Source organism: Syngnathoides biaculeatus, chromosome 2 (genome assembly GCF_019802595.1).
Source record: "Syngnathoides biaculeatus isolate LvHL_M chromosome 2, ASM1980259v1, whole genome shotgun sequence".
In the NCBI taxonomy this organism is placed as follows: domain Eukaryota; kingdom Metazoa; phylum Chordata; class Actinopteri; order Syngnathiformes; family Syngnathidae; genus Syngnathoides; species Syngnathoides biaculeatus.
The window spans coordinates 31,339,533-31,352,715 of record NC_084641.1 but is presented as its reverse complement, the minus strand read 5'-3'; the positions used below and the strand labels follow the sequence as shown (position 1 = coordinate 31,352,715).

Here is a 13,183-nt window from a genome sequence, read left to right as displayed (position 1 = left end):
ATTTGGGCCACAAGTTACATGCATGTAAACAAGAGCCAGGAATATTTAGCAAAGTCATTTTAGGTGCAGACAAGCTGGTAAACAACATAATGTTTCCTGATTGTCAACTTTGCTTCTGGCTGGCTGGCCAGCTGTATGTTACATGGCAGAAAACAATATATAGTCTCTGCACAAATAGCAAATTTATTGTTTATTGATGTCTTTCTATACACTCGTGTAAAAAAAAAGTGCAGCAGAAACATTCACATAATAGTGATTTACCAGCCTACTTTCTTTGACTTACACTTGCTTTTTGCTGCCGTAAATCTTGTTAGAGGGCAACAAGCAGCATAGATGTGTGGGTATGTGTGTGCGTGTGTGAGCGTGAGCGCTTGTGTTTGCGTTTGTAATATGGACGGGTTGAACAAAAATGGTGTCAGTGAGACATTGACATTGTCGTGTTGCAATGTTGTGCAGCAGAACACATAGTGGTTGTCATGTCAGCCTCTGAGTAATATATCATACAAACAGGGTAAAAATATTTTGTCTCTGCATCCTGAAATGTTACAACACAAACTGATGATAAAGGTTGATTTAAAAAAAAATATATATATATATATATATATATATATATATAGTCGAACACAGTTCACAATTCACCTGGGAGAAATTCAGAAGAAAACACATTTAAAGTCACACAAAGTTCAAACTACCATCATGCATGACATCGCGATATTGCACAAGAGCTTAATTCAATGGACAGAAGAATTTTGCTCAACACCTTTTTGTTTTTCCAGTATTTGGCTGGAATGCTAATCTTGCAAAAGAAGACGCAGCCCCAACATGAAAATGTAAAGAGAAGATGATGTGAAGGCAGCGGATTCATTCTTAAAGCAGTAACATTCCAGCGTCAGCGACGTGCCTTGTGAAGTGTTTTGTTCGTGATAAGTGAAAAAGCTGGTAATAATAGCAAAATAATAGTAATAATAAAAAAATAAACATAATTGAGGGGATTATTTATTATTTCCATTACTTCCTTAAGGCAAAAAAGTTTTTGAAATCCAAAAAAATCGGTTCACCAAAGTCCCGCTTTTGGCCACCTCCAAGCTCACATCTCATTTGACCCGTGATGAGTTTCCTTTGCGGGGTGTCCGGGCTCTCACTTAGAGATAGGGTGAGAAGCTTGGTCATCCGGGAGGGGCTCAGTGTCGAGCCGCTGCTCCTCCACATTGAGAGGAGCCAGATGAGGTGGCTGGGCATGTGGCTGCCTCCCGGACACCTCCCTGGTGAGGTGTTCTGGGGATGTTGCACCGGAAAGAGACCCTGGAGACGACCCAGGACAAGCTGGAGAGACTATGTCACTCAGCTGGCCTGGGAACGCCTCGGAATCCCTCCGGAAGAGCTGGAAGAAGTAGCTGGGGAGAGGGAAGTCTGGGTATCCCTGCTGAAGCTACTTCCCCCACGACCGAACCCAGAGAAGTGGTAGAAAATGGATGGATGGATTAATGGGGGATATATTTCACCAAACCAACTTCTTTTTTGATATCTTAAATCTTACAGTAGGCAAACTATTCAAAGTTGCAAGAGTTTGTGATTTCAAGACATGCGTGAGCAATGAAAAAAAAACAAATCCTGTACCTGCTTAAAGCCTCCAATTGTTCAAATACATCCCACCAGGTCATGACATGCCGTGATAATGAGGCACTCTAACGCAGCCATACCAACACGAATCACTGTCCACATGCTGACTGTCATGGTAGATTTTTTTTTTTCCCCACCTCCTTGCTTGTTTGCCTTTCTCTGCATGACGCATTCAAAGCCAACAAAGGCAATCGGCGTCACAGTGTCCCCCACAACCCCCAGGCTCTTCCAACTTTCCGAGGTGCTCGAATGTGGCCACATCAGCAGACTATTGGAAAAGAAGAACCATTTTCGTGCGGTGGGCATAGCCAGCCGGTTTCATGCACTGCGTGGTTGTGTCACAAAAAAAGGCCCTCAAATTCTTCCAGGCAATATTTTAGCCTTAGCCCAAAAAGAAAATAAATACAAGTATTAAGTTGTATGGCCAAAACTGAGCAGTACATGATTCTCAGTCATTGCACATTATCAGCACTTATCATTAAATATGTATAATGTATTCTGAAACAAATCTCTGAATTGATTTTCCTGCAACTTTTAACAGAGAGCATTGAACGGCAGGGCTGTCTTCCATGCAACCTGACCCAGCAAGAAGGCCAAAAGGTGCGTGTGTGTGAGATTTTTTTTTTCCTTCACCGCTCTGAATGCTTAGATAATTTCACACAGCCTCATTACGGAAAACAGTGACTGTGATGAAGTAGACAGTTAATAGCAGGAAATCAGTATACGATATTGTTTAGCAGCACGTTGACATGGCAAGACACATTGTTCAAGTTAATTAACATATCTTACACTAATTAGCATATTAACACTGACATTCGTCATGCTGGTTATGTTTCAGTGTGTGTATAAGTGTGTGCTTTTTTTTTTTCCCAACACCTCAGTCAACACCACCCAGCAGTTGAATTTGAGCCAGCACTGCCCAAACAATTCTAAATTTGAGATAATAAATGGATTATTATCACTATTACAGAGAAATATATTTTGTAAGACAAATCGGCATCTGAACGTCTATGAAGGAGATCAACCACAGAGTATGAGTACTTGGTAATTCCCTGCTATATGTGTCAAGGTGGAAAGAGTACTTGCACTTTCTAACACCGTGTCGAGTGACAAAAGGCTTCAATAGCCAGCAAAAACAGTTTTCCCACACGTATTCTGATGTCATTCCATGCCTTTTGTTTTACAAATTAAGAAAAACGAAATGCTAGATTGGAGCATTTGGAAGAGTTTGGAAAGTAGTGAGCAAGCAGCCTAAAAAAAAAATCTATGGAAGTTCGGCACATGCACTCGAAAAAAAAAATAGTCCATTGAATTTACTGAATTGAAACGTGTAAATCAGTTGCACCTGATTCAAATATGTTAAACCAACAGAATATTTGATTATTTTGTAGGGAAAGAGGGCACTTTATAAACAAGTGTAATGCAAAATGAAGTACTTTTGTTGTGTGTATTCAGTACTGCCCATTCACATCACATCCATTTGTTCTCAAACGTGACAGAGAACTACCATTTCTCCTTGTACTCGTATGTACCAAGACGTGCACTTCTCTGTGAAGCTTTCCTTTTATTGTAGACAAAATACTTTGATCCATACGAGGTCCGGGTTCTTGAAATGAGCCTCATCAACAACTGCTGGACTGAACTGTATGTGACAATACCTTAAAGCAGGGAGTGTGGCTCCATTGCTTTTGGCCAACAGCAGTGTTTTCCTTTTCTATCTTGATTTGCAGTATTTTGGCTGTGGATCGTCGCTAAACTAAGGAGATGGGGAGGAAGAATCCTTTCAAAACATATGCGTACATAACAGTTAATTCATTTGCAATTGCCTGTTATTTCTCGCATGGTGAGTACGCCCTAAAGATGACGCATATCCTGGGGTCATGAAATGAAACAGAACACCCAGACTGAGAGTTTTGTGTACTTTTGAAGGGCATTCAACTTTGTTTCGGTGGAGTCAAGGCTTCCACAGGGTCAGACACAAAAACATTTCAGTGAATTTCTATTTCTGGGCAGGCAACTTAACCGGCATAAATTTACCAACTTAATGCGAGACTTACTCAGCCAGTAAACCCACCCCACCTCTGAGATGCCGAAGATATTTTGTCTCTGTTGTGAGAAATCCATGATGTGAAAAGATTTAATTAAGATAGGCTGAGGAGTCATAATTAATTCCGCTCCTGTGTGAGTCAGGAGTATTGCCAAGAACATAGGAAAGACTCAAGCAGAATAAATTGCAAATTTGTCTATGTATGTTTAAATGTGCGCACCGACCCCACTCCTCTTCATTTATAATGGTGCAGTGTTTGGTTCCAGTATTATCCCAAAGCAAACAAACAAAAAAAAAAGTAACATTCATTAGGACATTGTGTTGTGTTCAATCCATAAGCAAGCATGCATCCACTTTTTTTTTTTTTTTTGGCAGGTCTCCCAACGCCTTGGATCAAATCAAGTCACTTTCTCTCTCAGTCAAGAACAACCTCTGGAGAACTCTGCTAAGTAGCAAAACTGGCTGCTGCCAGGAGAGCCGTCCGCAAAAGGCTACAATTATAAAAGCAAAATATTAAACCACAGAAAGATCAACTTTATACTGGTACAGAACGAAATCCACTAGAGTTTGTAGACCTCCGCCAAGGCTTAGCGGCACACATTTATCATCTCAAAATGACTTATCTTCACTTTTAATACCTAAAAAGAGGTCAAAATCAACCAGATCCAAGAATGCAATTGCTTTGTGTGATTTGTTGGGCCACTTTGGAGAAGATCATTCAAAACACAAGCGGATCAAGACGGCTGAAAAAAAGCGTCTGTTGGTCAAAACACCACCGGACATGAATCTAACCCAGCCCACAGCGGTGTATTATCAAAAGTGGTATTGCATAATTAATAGAGCCCTACTGCTTAATCCAATCTGCTTATGTCTTCATACAAGTTATTTTTACTGGGCATCTTTAATGTGGGATGATCACAATAGTGGTTTGAACACTATGTAACCCACACTCAAGCGAGACATTTAATCGTCACAAACCGCTTCTGTGTGGGCCAAAGTATTGAACTTTAAACATGAACAGTCTGACACCGCTTCCAAACGTGAATTCTGAATCTGACACTTATTGAATTTAATTTAACTTTACAGACATTGGATGGATGCCTTTTTCTAAGTTTTGCTAATAACCATAATAGCAGTGCTGTTTTTTTTTTACTTTTAAGGAACAACAATATGTTTAACCAAAATTTGAAATATTCTCTAAAAGAAAAAAATGGAACATGACAAACCACCGCAGATGACAACAAAAACACTGGAGGTCCTCTACAATGATGCACTTGTACCGAAATTAAGAATTTAGATCCTTTATTGTCCTCCATAAAGAACTTCCTGAAGTACACTTCCAATAGCCCAAATTGCCTATTAGCGCGGCTTTCTCGCTTTGGTCAAACATCTAACAACTGTCTTATCATTAAAAGACAACAGGCAGTAAAGAACATGGCTGAGCGGAGCTAATTAAATGCTGTTTTGTGGCTTTTATCATTGTCTGGACCAGTGATTATAGGTCATTCGTCTGTGGGCGGCCCACGCCATAAATATCCAGGAGCCGGGCTAATGTGTGCCCCCCAAGATCCAGGTTTCTTACGCTGTATTTTGCAAATAAAAAACTTCACAATCTCTGGACCAAAAAGGACGTCTCATCAATAGCAGTTCCAGGACAGACTGTGCTGTTCAGAAATGCACGCTCCACAGTATCTTTGTCTGCGGTTTCTTGTGATTAAGAACCACAGATTGGAGTGTCCTTGGTGTGGAGGACAAATTCTGTGGAAGGCCTGCTTGTGCTCTTTGTACCAGATTTGACTAATGACATGGTTATATTAGCCCTCAGATGCTAGGGAGCAACTTCTAAATCACTCCTCCTCCACCACTAAACCTCCAAATAGTGGCCAACTCTTCAATTGAGGCAGACTGTAATTGTCTCACTAATCTCCCCGGCGTTAAATGACCCGCAGAAACAGCGTCCCACCGGACAGACTTAACACACTGATTGGAGACTGGCCTTTTTGTTTTCTTTGGGATATTAAAAAAACATTGGCCGCTGATAGAAAGCCTACAGGACTATTGGAAAGGTAATTAAGATCTAGCAGCAGTTTTTAAACGCTTGACTTGTGCAGACACGGAAAATACACGGTGAATGCTGGGCTTAGTCCATCAGTAGGATTTTAGTTCTTTTGTGAAAGAAAAAATGAGATCAGTGCACACTAGACTTCCCGGTAGAGAATCACATTCTGTGACAATATTTACTTTTCAAAGGTTAGTCAATGTTTGGCGTTTGTGAACTTCATCTTAAAAATCTCAAGAGGACAGCATACCCCTGACAGGACACAGTTAAAGGAATTGCCCAATGTGAGGCAGGAAAGAGCATTTACGGGAACAAAATAAGATTCAGCAGCCTCAACTGTCTGCCTGGGATCATTATAAACATTCTCTCTTGGCTCATTCGCCCTTTAGGCACACAGCTTTGGTGTCTACCAACAAGCCGGATGATCCATTACCTTTTAGAGCTGGCAAAAGCCCAGCCTAGGGCATTAAAAAAAAAATGAAACTAAAATCCACCAAGCACTTTTGCACTGTGCTACGGCTGGTAAATATTCATGCTGAGGCTTGAAACAGAGATGAGTTGGCTTCCACTAAAGATTGTAGAAATGCAGAAACAACTACAAAAACACAGTACAATGGGGTAAAATGTGTGGATTATGTGATTTTAAAAGTATTGAGGCGCTGTGTTATACTGGGAGAATCAATCATGGGGATAAATAAACAAGGCTGTGTTAGCAAATGTAAAATGTCGGTCCAACTTATAAAGCAGAACCTGGCAAACGAACCAATCATCACAAAGTTCACTGAGGATATGGGATGTTATACTGTACACAAGTAATGAGAACTGACCAATGGTCCTGAATTTTAATGACGTTAATGACCAACTTTCTGGGTGGTCGCTTAGCTTGATATACAAAAAACAAAAGTAGTCAACCGATGAGAAAGCAAAGAAGACTTACCATCAGGAGGCTGAGCAGGTGTAAAGTGAGGGGGTTTGTCTGGAAGAGGTAAGAACAAAAAGAATATGTTATAGTTCAAAGCCAGCAATAAAGATCACATGTAATCAAGACACATTTTGTCAACAAATATCATGTATGGCACCGACTTGACAGTTCAGCTTGGAGGAAATAACAATACGGCGTGGACCCCCGTTATTCAGGGGGCATAGAGGACAGGGATCGGGCCAGACTTCTAATAGTAAAAACCCACAGGTAATTGACACCCGTTGTAATTGCATTTATGTATTTATTTTTAACCCAAAGCGTTGTTGAAGGATAAACCACCAATAAGCTTTTTCAGGGTTTGTTCTCCCAACAAAAAAGAAAAAAAAAAAGAAAAAAAAAAGGAAAAATGTCCATTTACCAAGCCACTTATCCTCACAAGGGATGCAAGCGTGAAAAAAGTATTGGAAACATATGGGGGATTTTTTTTTTCTTTCTTGGAAAAAAAATGCATCATACCATATATTATAGGGAATAATTTATTATTACAGTGTTGTGTCAAATGAATCTCAACCTGGACTTGTGGACTCAACCTGTCCGTTAAGTTAGCAACCAGTTTCCAAAATTGTAGCGTGGATTATGTTTTGTAGTCCATGTTTTAAACTCACATGTTGTTACAAACAAGATAACATTTAAGCATGAGCAACTCTGCCATGTGCATAAGAAATCTCTTCAAATAGCAGCAGGTAAACTCATCTGAAATGCTTTTGATCGATATTAGTATATTTAAACCATAGAATTCAAACATCACTAAGCTTGTACGTTTCAGACTTCACCCCAAAAAAACAAAAAAGATTTGGAATGCCTTTAAAGCTGCACAAAGAATTCATAGCATTGTCATGAAACACATTACCCAAGATATCATCATAAATTGAATGTAAAATGGTAATTAAAAACTTACAGTTTATGGAGGTCTCTAAAACACATTATACTACTTTTTGTGTGTGTGTGTGTGTGTAATCAGAAAAAAAAATGTGATTGAATCCTTAACGACAATACAAAACACTAGCAAGAACTGTGGTCAAACTTGGAGACCGAATGGATCGAAACTTCACATCACAATAAGACAAACACCAACATTGTTTGCTTTCCTAGTGCAGCAGCTAGCTGGAGTGCACAGTTAATTCAAACCTCCATTTGCACTGGGACAGTCTCATTAAGACGCGCCCCCTGGTGGTCGGCGCTGCCAGTGTACCACATTTCACACCCCGACATCATTCTGGGTGACTCTGCACAGCGAGGAATAATGAGGCCGATAAAACTCATTAATTAAACCAGCGGCGCAGCACACTTTTGCGGAGCTCAACAAGCTTTTCTGTGGACATTCCAAGAATCGAGACGGACAGAGAATTGCTTGTCAACAGCTGGGGGCTTAAGGGGGAGAAAGAGCGGGAACAACATGAGCGGAGTGGAAAGACGAGGCCGGGGCTTGAAGTGGATAATGAAGTGTCTCCGAAGCCCTGTCCCAGTCAGTCATGTCGGCAGCCTATTTCCATCAGGGAGGAGGTTTCTAGCGAGCGTCAATGAGATAAATATACAGTACAGCACATATGTAAAGTGTCTGCTCAAAAGCTTTGGGACACACCTCTTTGAGAATCTAATACACAGTCGGGCTACCCCCTGAAGAGACATAGAAAGTCTTTCCAGATGAAAAAAGGGAGTGCAACTCCGATTTTACCAGCCCCCAAGGTTTTGCCTGTATGTCAACTTTAAAGACATTTAAAAGTCACATGACCACAGAAAATACCCCTACACACAAACATTCAGAGAGATACAGTAAGAGGTGAAACCTTTTCTTCCCATTTTCACTGACACGATAAGGTCTTTTCATAAACATATTAGTCTTCCCCCATCTCGGTTTCTTGACACAGTGAATGCCTGTGTGAATGTCACGGCATGAACATCGTTCAAACAATATCTTCAGTAGATCAATATGTGTCTGCGGGTGACATTTACTTATGTGCACGTTTTTTTTTTCCTTTTTCCTCCACGGTGGTGTGTGATCGTGTGTGTGTATACGACACAAATGAGTACAGTTGCTGTCACGCTTGGATCACGTGGTGACGTCATCTATCGCTTCAGTACACATTTTTCTAAACCTGCCACATCGAAGAAGTGACGTTTGTCCGGCAATGTGTGACGTTCTGTCTGTCTTGAAATGAGGTCAGAGATGATCAGCCGTCGGCCAGTCACCCACGAAAACTCAACTTGAGAAACAAAAAGGCTTCCGAGGATTAATCAGCAGTAGAAGTGAAAGTCACACACCCAACTAGTTTCTAGACTAAAAACTTGGAGTAACATGTCGTCTTGATACTTTGACCAAGTAAAGCATGAATACTCACTTTAAACTGAAGGATTGGAAATATATACACACAGTCGCCAAGTTAAACTGATACCCAAACAATCAGTGTTGAGGAAACTACAGTATCTTATATTTTGTAATCACTGCAAAGTGGATGTAATTAATTACTATTTGCACCAAGTCTTACAAAATATCTCATATCGAAACTGTAATTATGACATTCTTCTTGCCTTTTCAAAGTGCTCATTGATTGGAGACTAATCAATACTACGTCAAGCTCCAGCACGCTTCACCCATTAGTTGGTGTACTACTGCGTGCGGTACCTCAGCAGAAGATTGCCAGGAAGTAAACGGTTGAAACTGTCTACAACTGTTTCCATTTCAAAGGTGGTTGGAAAAATACAAACAGTTGTGTGCTATACAGATCTGAATCAAACCGCACTGCTTAATAATGGTTTTTCAGCCTCTGTTTAGTTTGCCGTGACAAGTCAAGTCCGGTGCGTAAGGGCTGCTTACATCAGCAAAAACAGCGATCATGTGTATGTGGCATACAAAAAGGCATCAACCTACAATTGTTGAGGAAGAGGAGCACGGCAAATCCCAGCGTGGAAGTGGCAAGCAGGATCAGGCAGATGTTGCAAGGAATCATGAAGTAGCGCACCACCAGAGATACTTTGTGCTGGTACCTTCGCTCTCGCTCTGGCGGTGTTGGTGAAGGATAATGGCACCCGGCCATGGTCCACTCCATTTGCCCCCTTCCTTCCAGGGTGGCCGAGGAGATGACAGGGCGAGGGGGGCGTCGAGAGGCGCCCAAAGACGCGTTGGAGAAAATGATGGCAGTTGGGCGAACAACGCCGAATGAAGACAAGACTGAAAAGTACAAGTGCGATTGGTCCGCTTTTCAGGTGCGCTTCCAGCCGCGGACTCCGATGGGAATGGGGTGGTTGTTTCTGAGAGAGATTGGCAGCTCCAAACTTTCAGTAATTTCCAGGCAACACATTTTTAAACAATAACATCCACGTGGGGGGGAAAGGTCTGATGGAGGGACTTGTTGAACGCAGCCCTCCACCTGTCCATACGACCTACATCCTGTTGCAGCCGCTTGGGAAAATCCGAATGGTCTTGCAGCGTGGAAAATGTATCAGTGTCAGGAAATTGTTAATACTTACAGTGAATATAAATGTATGGTATCAGTGGGTGGTGATAATGTGCTTGTAAATATTCGTATGAGTGTTGGACTGCTATGCCTCTGAGTCGTAGGTAAGAAAAAAAAAAGTATGGTTCAAATTGTAATATATCCACATGCAAAACTTTAAATCCAACAGGAATCAGTTTCTGTCCTTGCAGTAACCGTGACTGCCGTTTAGACGTCGGGGCCGGGGGATTCCCTTCTCCTGGAAGACCTCCGCGCTTGTGTCACAAGACCTTAGAAACCATGGGAAGGTCTGGTGCACACCAACAGCATGTGGCAAGTATTTCCGTCAGAGCCGCGCATCTTGTTTCAAGCTCTCTATCGGACCTCCGAGCTCGCAACTCTCATGGATAACAATGTGCTCGGAACAGCTGTTTCTTTGTATCCCGTGGACAAGCAGGTCACAGCAAAGAGATATACATGCATTCCACATAAGAAATTGACTCTGGTACTGGAGCATATCTGCTGCAGCACATTAACAGCAGCTTGCCTTTAAAAAAAAAAAAAAAAAAGAAAAGAAAGGGAAAAAAAGCATGTGCTGTCAAGCATGTTATTATTTCTATTCTGCACTTCAAAATTTCTGAAGAAGTGTTGAAAAAGTTGAGGATTGCGATCCACTCAACATGTTAGATTGGTTCCATGAGGATGATCCATCGAGATCAAACTGAATGAGGGTGGAAAGTGTAACGCAGCCAGACATGGAGTTTTATGGAGCCTTCCTGAAGCAATATCACCACCCGGACGAAAAATTCCAACTTCAAAATGTGAGCAAAAGGCTCTCATTGCACCGCTTCCCTATGTGTTATCATGTTCCCATACAAATCCTTACAGGAAATAAGTTCTTCACTCTCAGCCCACTTTGATCAGTTTGTCATCAGCTGCTTTGTTTTGTTTGTTTTTTTTACGGTTCTCCAAGCAGCCATTCTTTTGGATTGTCTCGGTCCATGCGTGGTGCCTCGGCCATGTGGATTTATGTGTCCCTTCTCTGAGGGGGACCCTCGCAGCTGATGACGGCCAAAGCGATGAAGCAGACTCCGTCTTTCCAAAGCTCGCACTTAATCCTCCGGCAGCAGGTTGTGGTCCCAGTGTTAACACCCTCAGCCGGCTGAGGCAGCCGCCAGTGAGCCACTGAGCCAAGTCAGCGCACAGATGTGGCAAGAGAGAGAGAGAGAGAGAGCGACTGAGGGACAGGGGTGGGAAGTAAATGGTAGGGGAGGACGAGTGTTGCAAAAAAGCAAAAAAGAAGCTTCTTACACTTTGTTTCGCTGTTTGATATTTTTTTTCTTCCCCCCAGGAAAAATAACAGCACCGCGTTGCTGGTTTCTCAAACACGCGCTTCATGTGCGCTAAGCCGGCAGAATGGAGGGGGGAAGAGAGAGAGACATAGAGAGTGTGCATGAGAGAGAGAGTGAGAGAGAGAGAGAGAGAGAGAGAGAGAGAGAGAGAGAGAGAGAGAAAGAGATGAGGGCGTTGGACGTGAGGTTGTCTTAACAAAAGGGAGAAGGGAGGAGGGGTCGGCAATTGAACAAGCAAAAATAAAGGCTTTCCAGAATAGCGCTGTCGTTCTAACGGAGAGGGGAGGGGGCGACAACAATGTAGCCGCTAAAAAAAAGACATTTGTGGTCTTGGGAGATGTCCGGCAACTTCGTTTGTTTAAAGTCTAATCAAAAGAGTCTGTGGTACAAAAGTACTTAAACTTACAGAAACCATTTATTTTCTGTGACAAATTACATCTCTCTCTCTCTCTCTCTCTCTCTCTCTCTCTCTCTTCTCTCTCTCTCTCTCTCTCTCTCTCTCTCTCTCTCTCTCTCTCCTCTCTCTCTCTCTCTCCTCTCTCTCTATCTCTCTCTCTCTCGCTCTCTCTCTCTCTCTCTCCTCTCTCTCTCTCCTCTCTCTCTCTCTCTCTCTCTATAATATATATATATATATATATGTATGTATGTATATATATATATCTCCCTCCAAAGATTGGCTAGGCCATGCTAGAACCTTGATGTGCTTCTTACGGAGCTACTCCTTCCTGGCTGTGTGCTTCGGGTCATTGTCATGTTGAAAGACTCAGCCACGACCCATCTTCAATGCTCTGACTGAGGGAAAGAGGTTGTTCCCCAAAATCTCACAATACATGGCCCCAGTCATCCTCTCCTTACTACAGTGAAGTCTTCCTGTCCCATGTGCAGAACAACACCCCCAAAGCATGATACTACCACCCCCATTCTTCACAGTAGGGATGGTATTCTTGGGATGGAACTCACCATTCGTCTTTCTCCAAACACGGTCAGTGGAATTATAACCAAAAAGTTTAATTTTGGTCTCATTTGACCACAAAGCTTTCTCCCATGACTCATCTGTATCATCCAAATGGTCATTGGCAAACTTAAGACGGGCCTTGACATGTGCTGGTTTCAACAGGAGAACCTTCCGTGCCATGCATGATTTCAAACCATGACGTCTTGGTGTATTACCAACAGTCACCTTGGAAACGGTGGTCCCAGCTCTTGTCAGGTCATTCACCAAGTCCTGTTGTGTAGTCCTGGGCTGATTCCTCACCTTTCTAAGGATCATTGAAACCACACGAGGTGATATCTTGCATGGGGCTCCACTCCGTTTGAGATTGACCGTCATGTTTAGCTTCTTCTATTTTCCAATGATTGCTCCAACAGTGGACCTTTTTTCACCATGATGCTTGGCAATTTCTCCGTTGCCCTTTCTAGCTGTGTGGAGTTGTACAATTTTGTCTCTGGTGTCTTTGGACAGCTCTTTCATCTTGGCCATGTTACAAGTTTGAGTCTTACTGATTGTATGGGGTGGACAAGTGTTTTCATGCCGCTAACAACCTCACGCAGGTGCATCTGATTCACGATAGTGCATGGAGTGGAGGTGGACTTTAAAAGGCGGAAAAACAGGTCTTTGAAGGTCAGAATTCTCGCTGATAGGTGTTCAAATACTTATTTGTAGCTGTATCACAAAAATAAGTCATTAAA

General features: G+C 42.1%; 1 protein-coding gene across 1 annotated transcript in view; it reads right to left on the bottom strand.

The window, feature by feature from the left end:
- agrn (agrin) overlaps positions 1-10,096 on the bottom strand; it is a 174,368-nt gene extending 164,272 nt beyond the window's left edge. The window contains exons 1-2 of the mRNA XM_061800472.1: positions 9,578-10,096; positions 6,664-6,702 (exon numbers count right to left, since the gene is read on the bottom strand). Of these exons, the coding sequence (XP_061656456.1) occupies positions 6,664-6,702; positions 9,578-9,755 (217 nt within the window). The 5' untranslated portion in view covers positions 9,756-10,096. The remainder of the gene's footprint in view (positions 1-6,663; positions 6,703-9,577) is intronic.
- Positions 10,097-13,183: the final 3,087 nt, after the last annotated feature.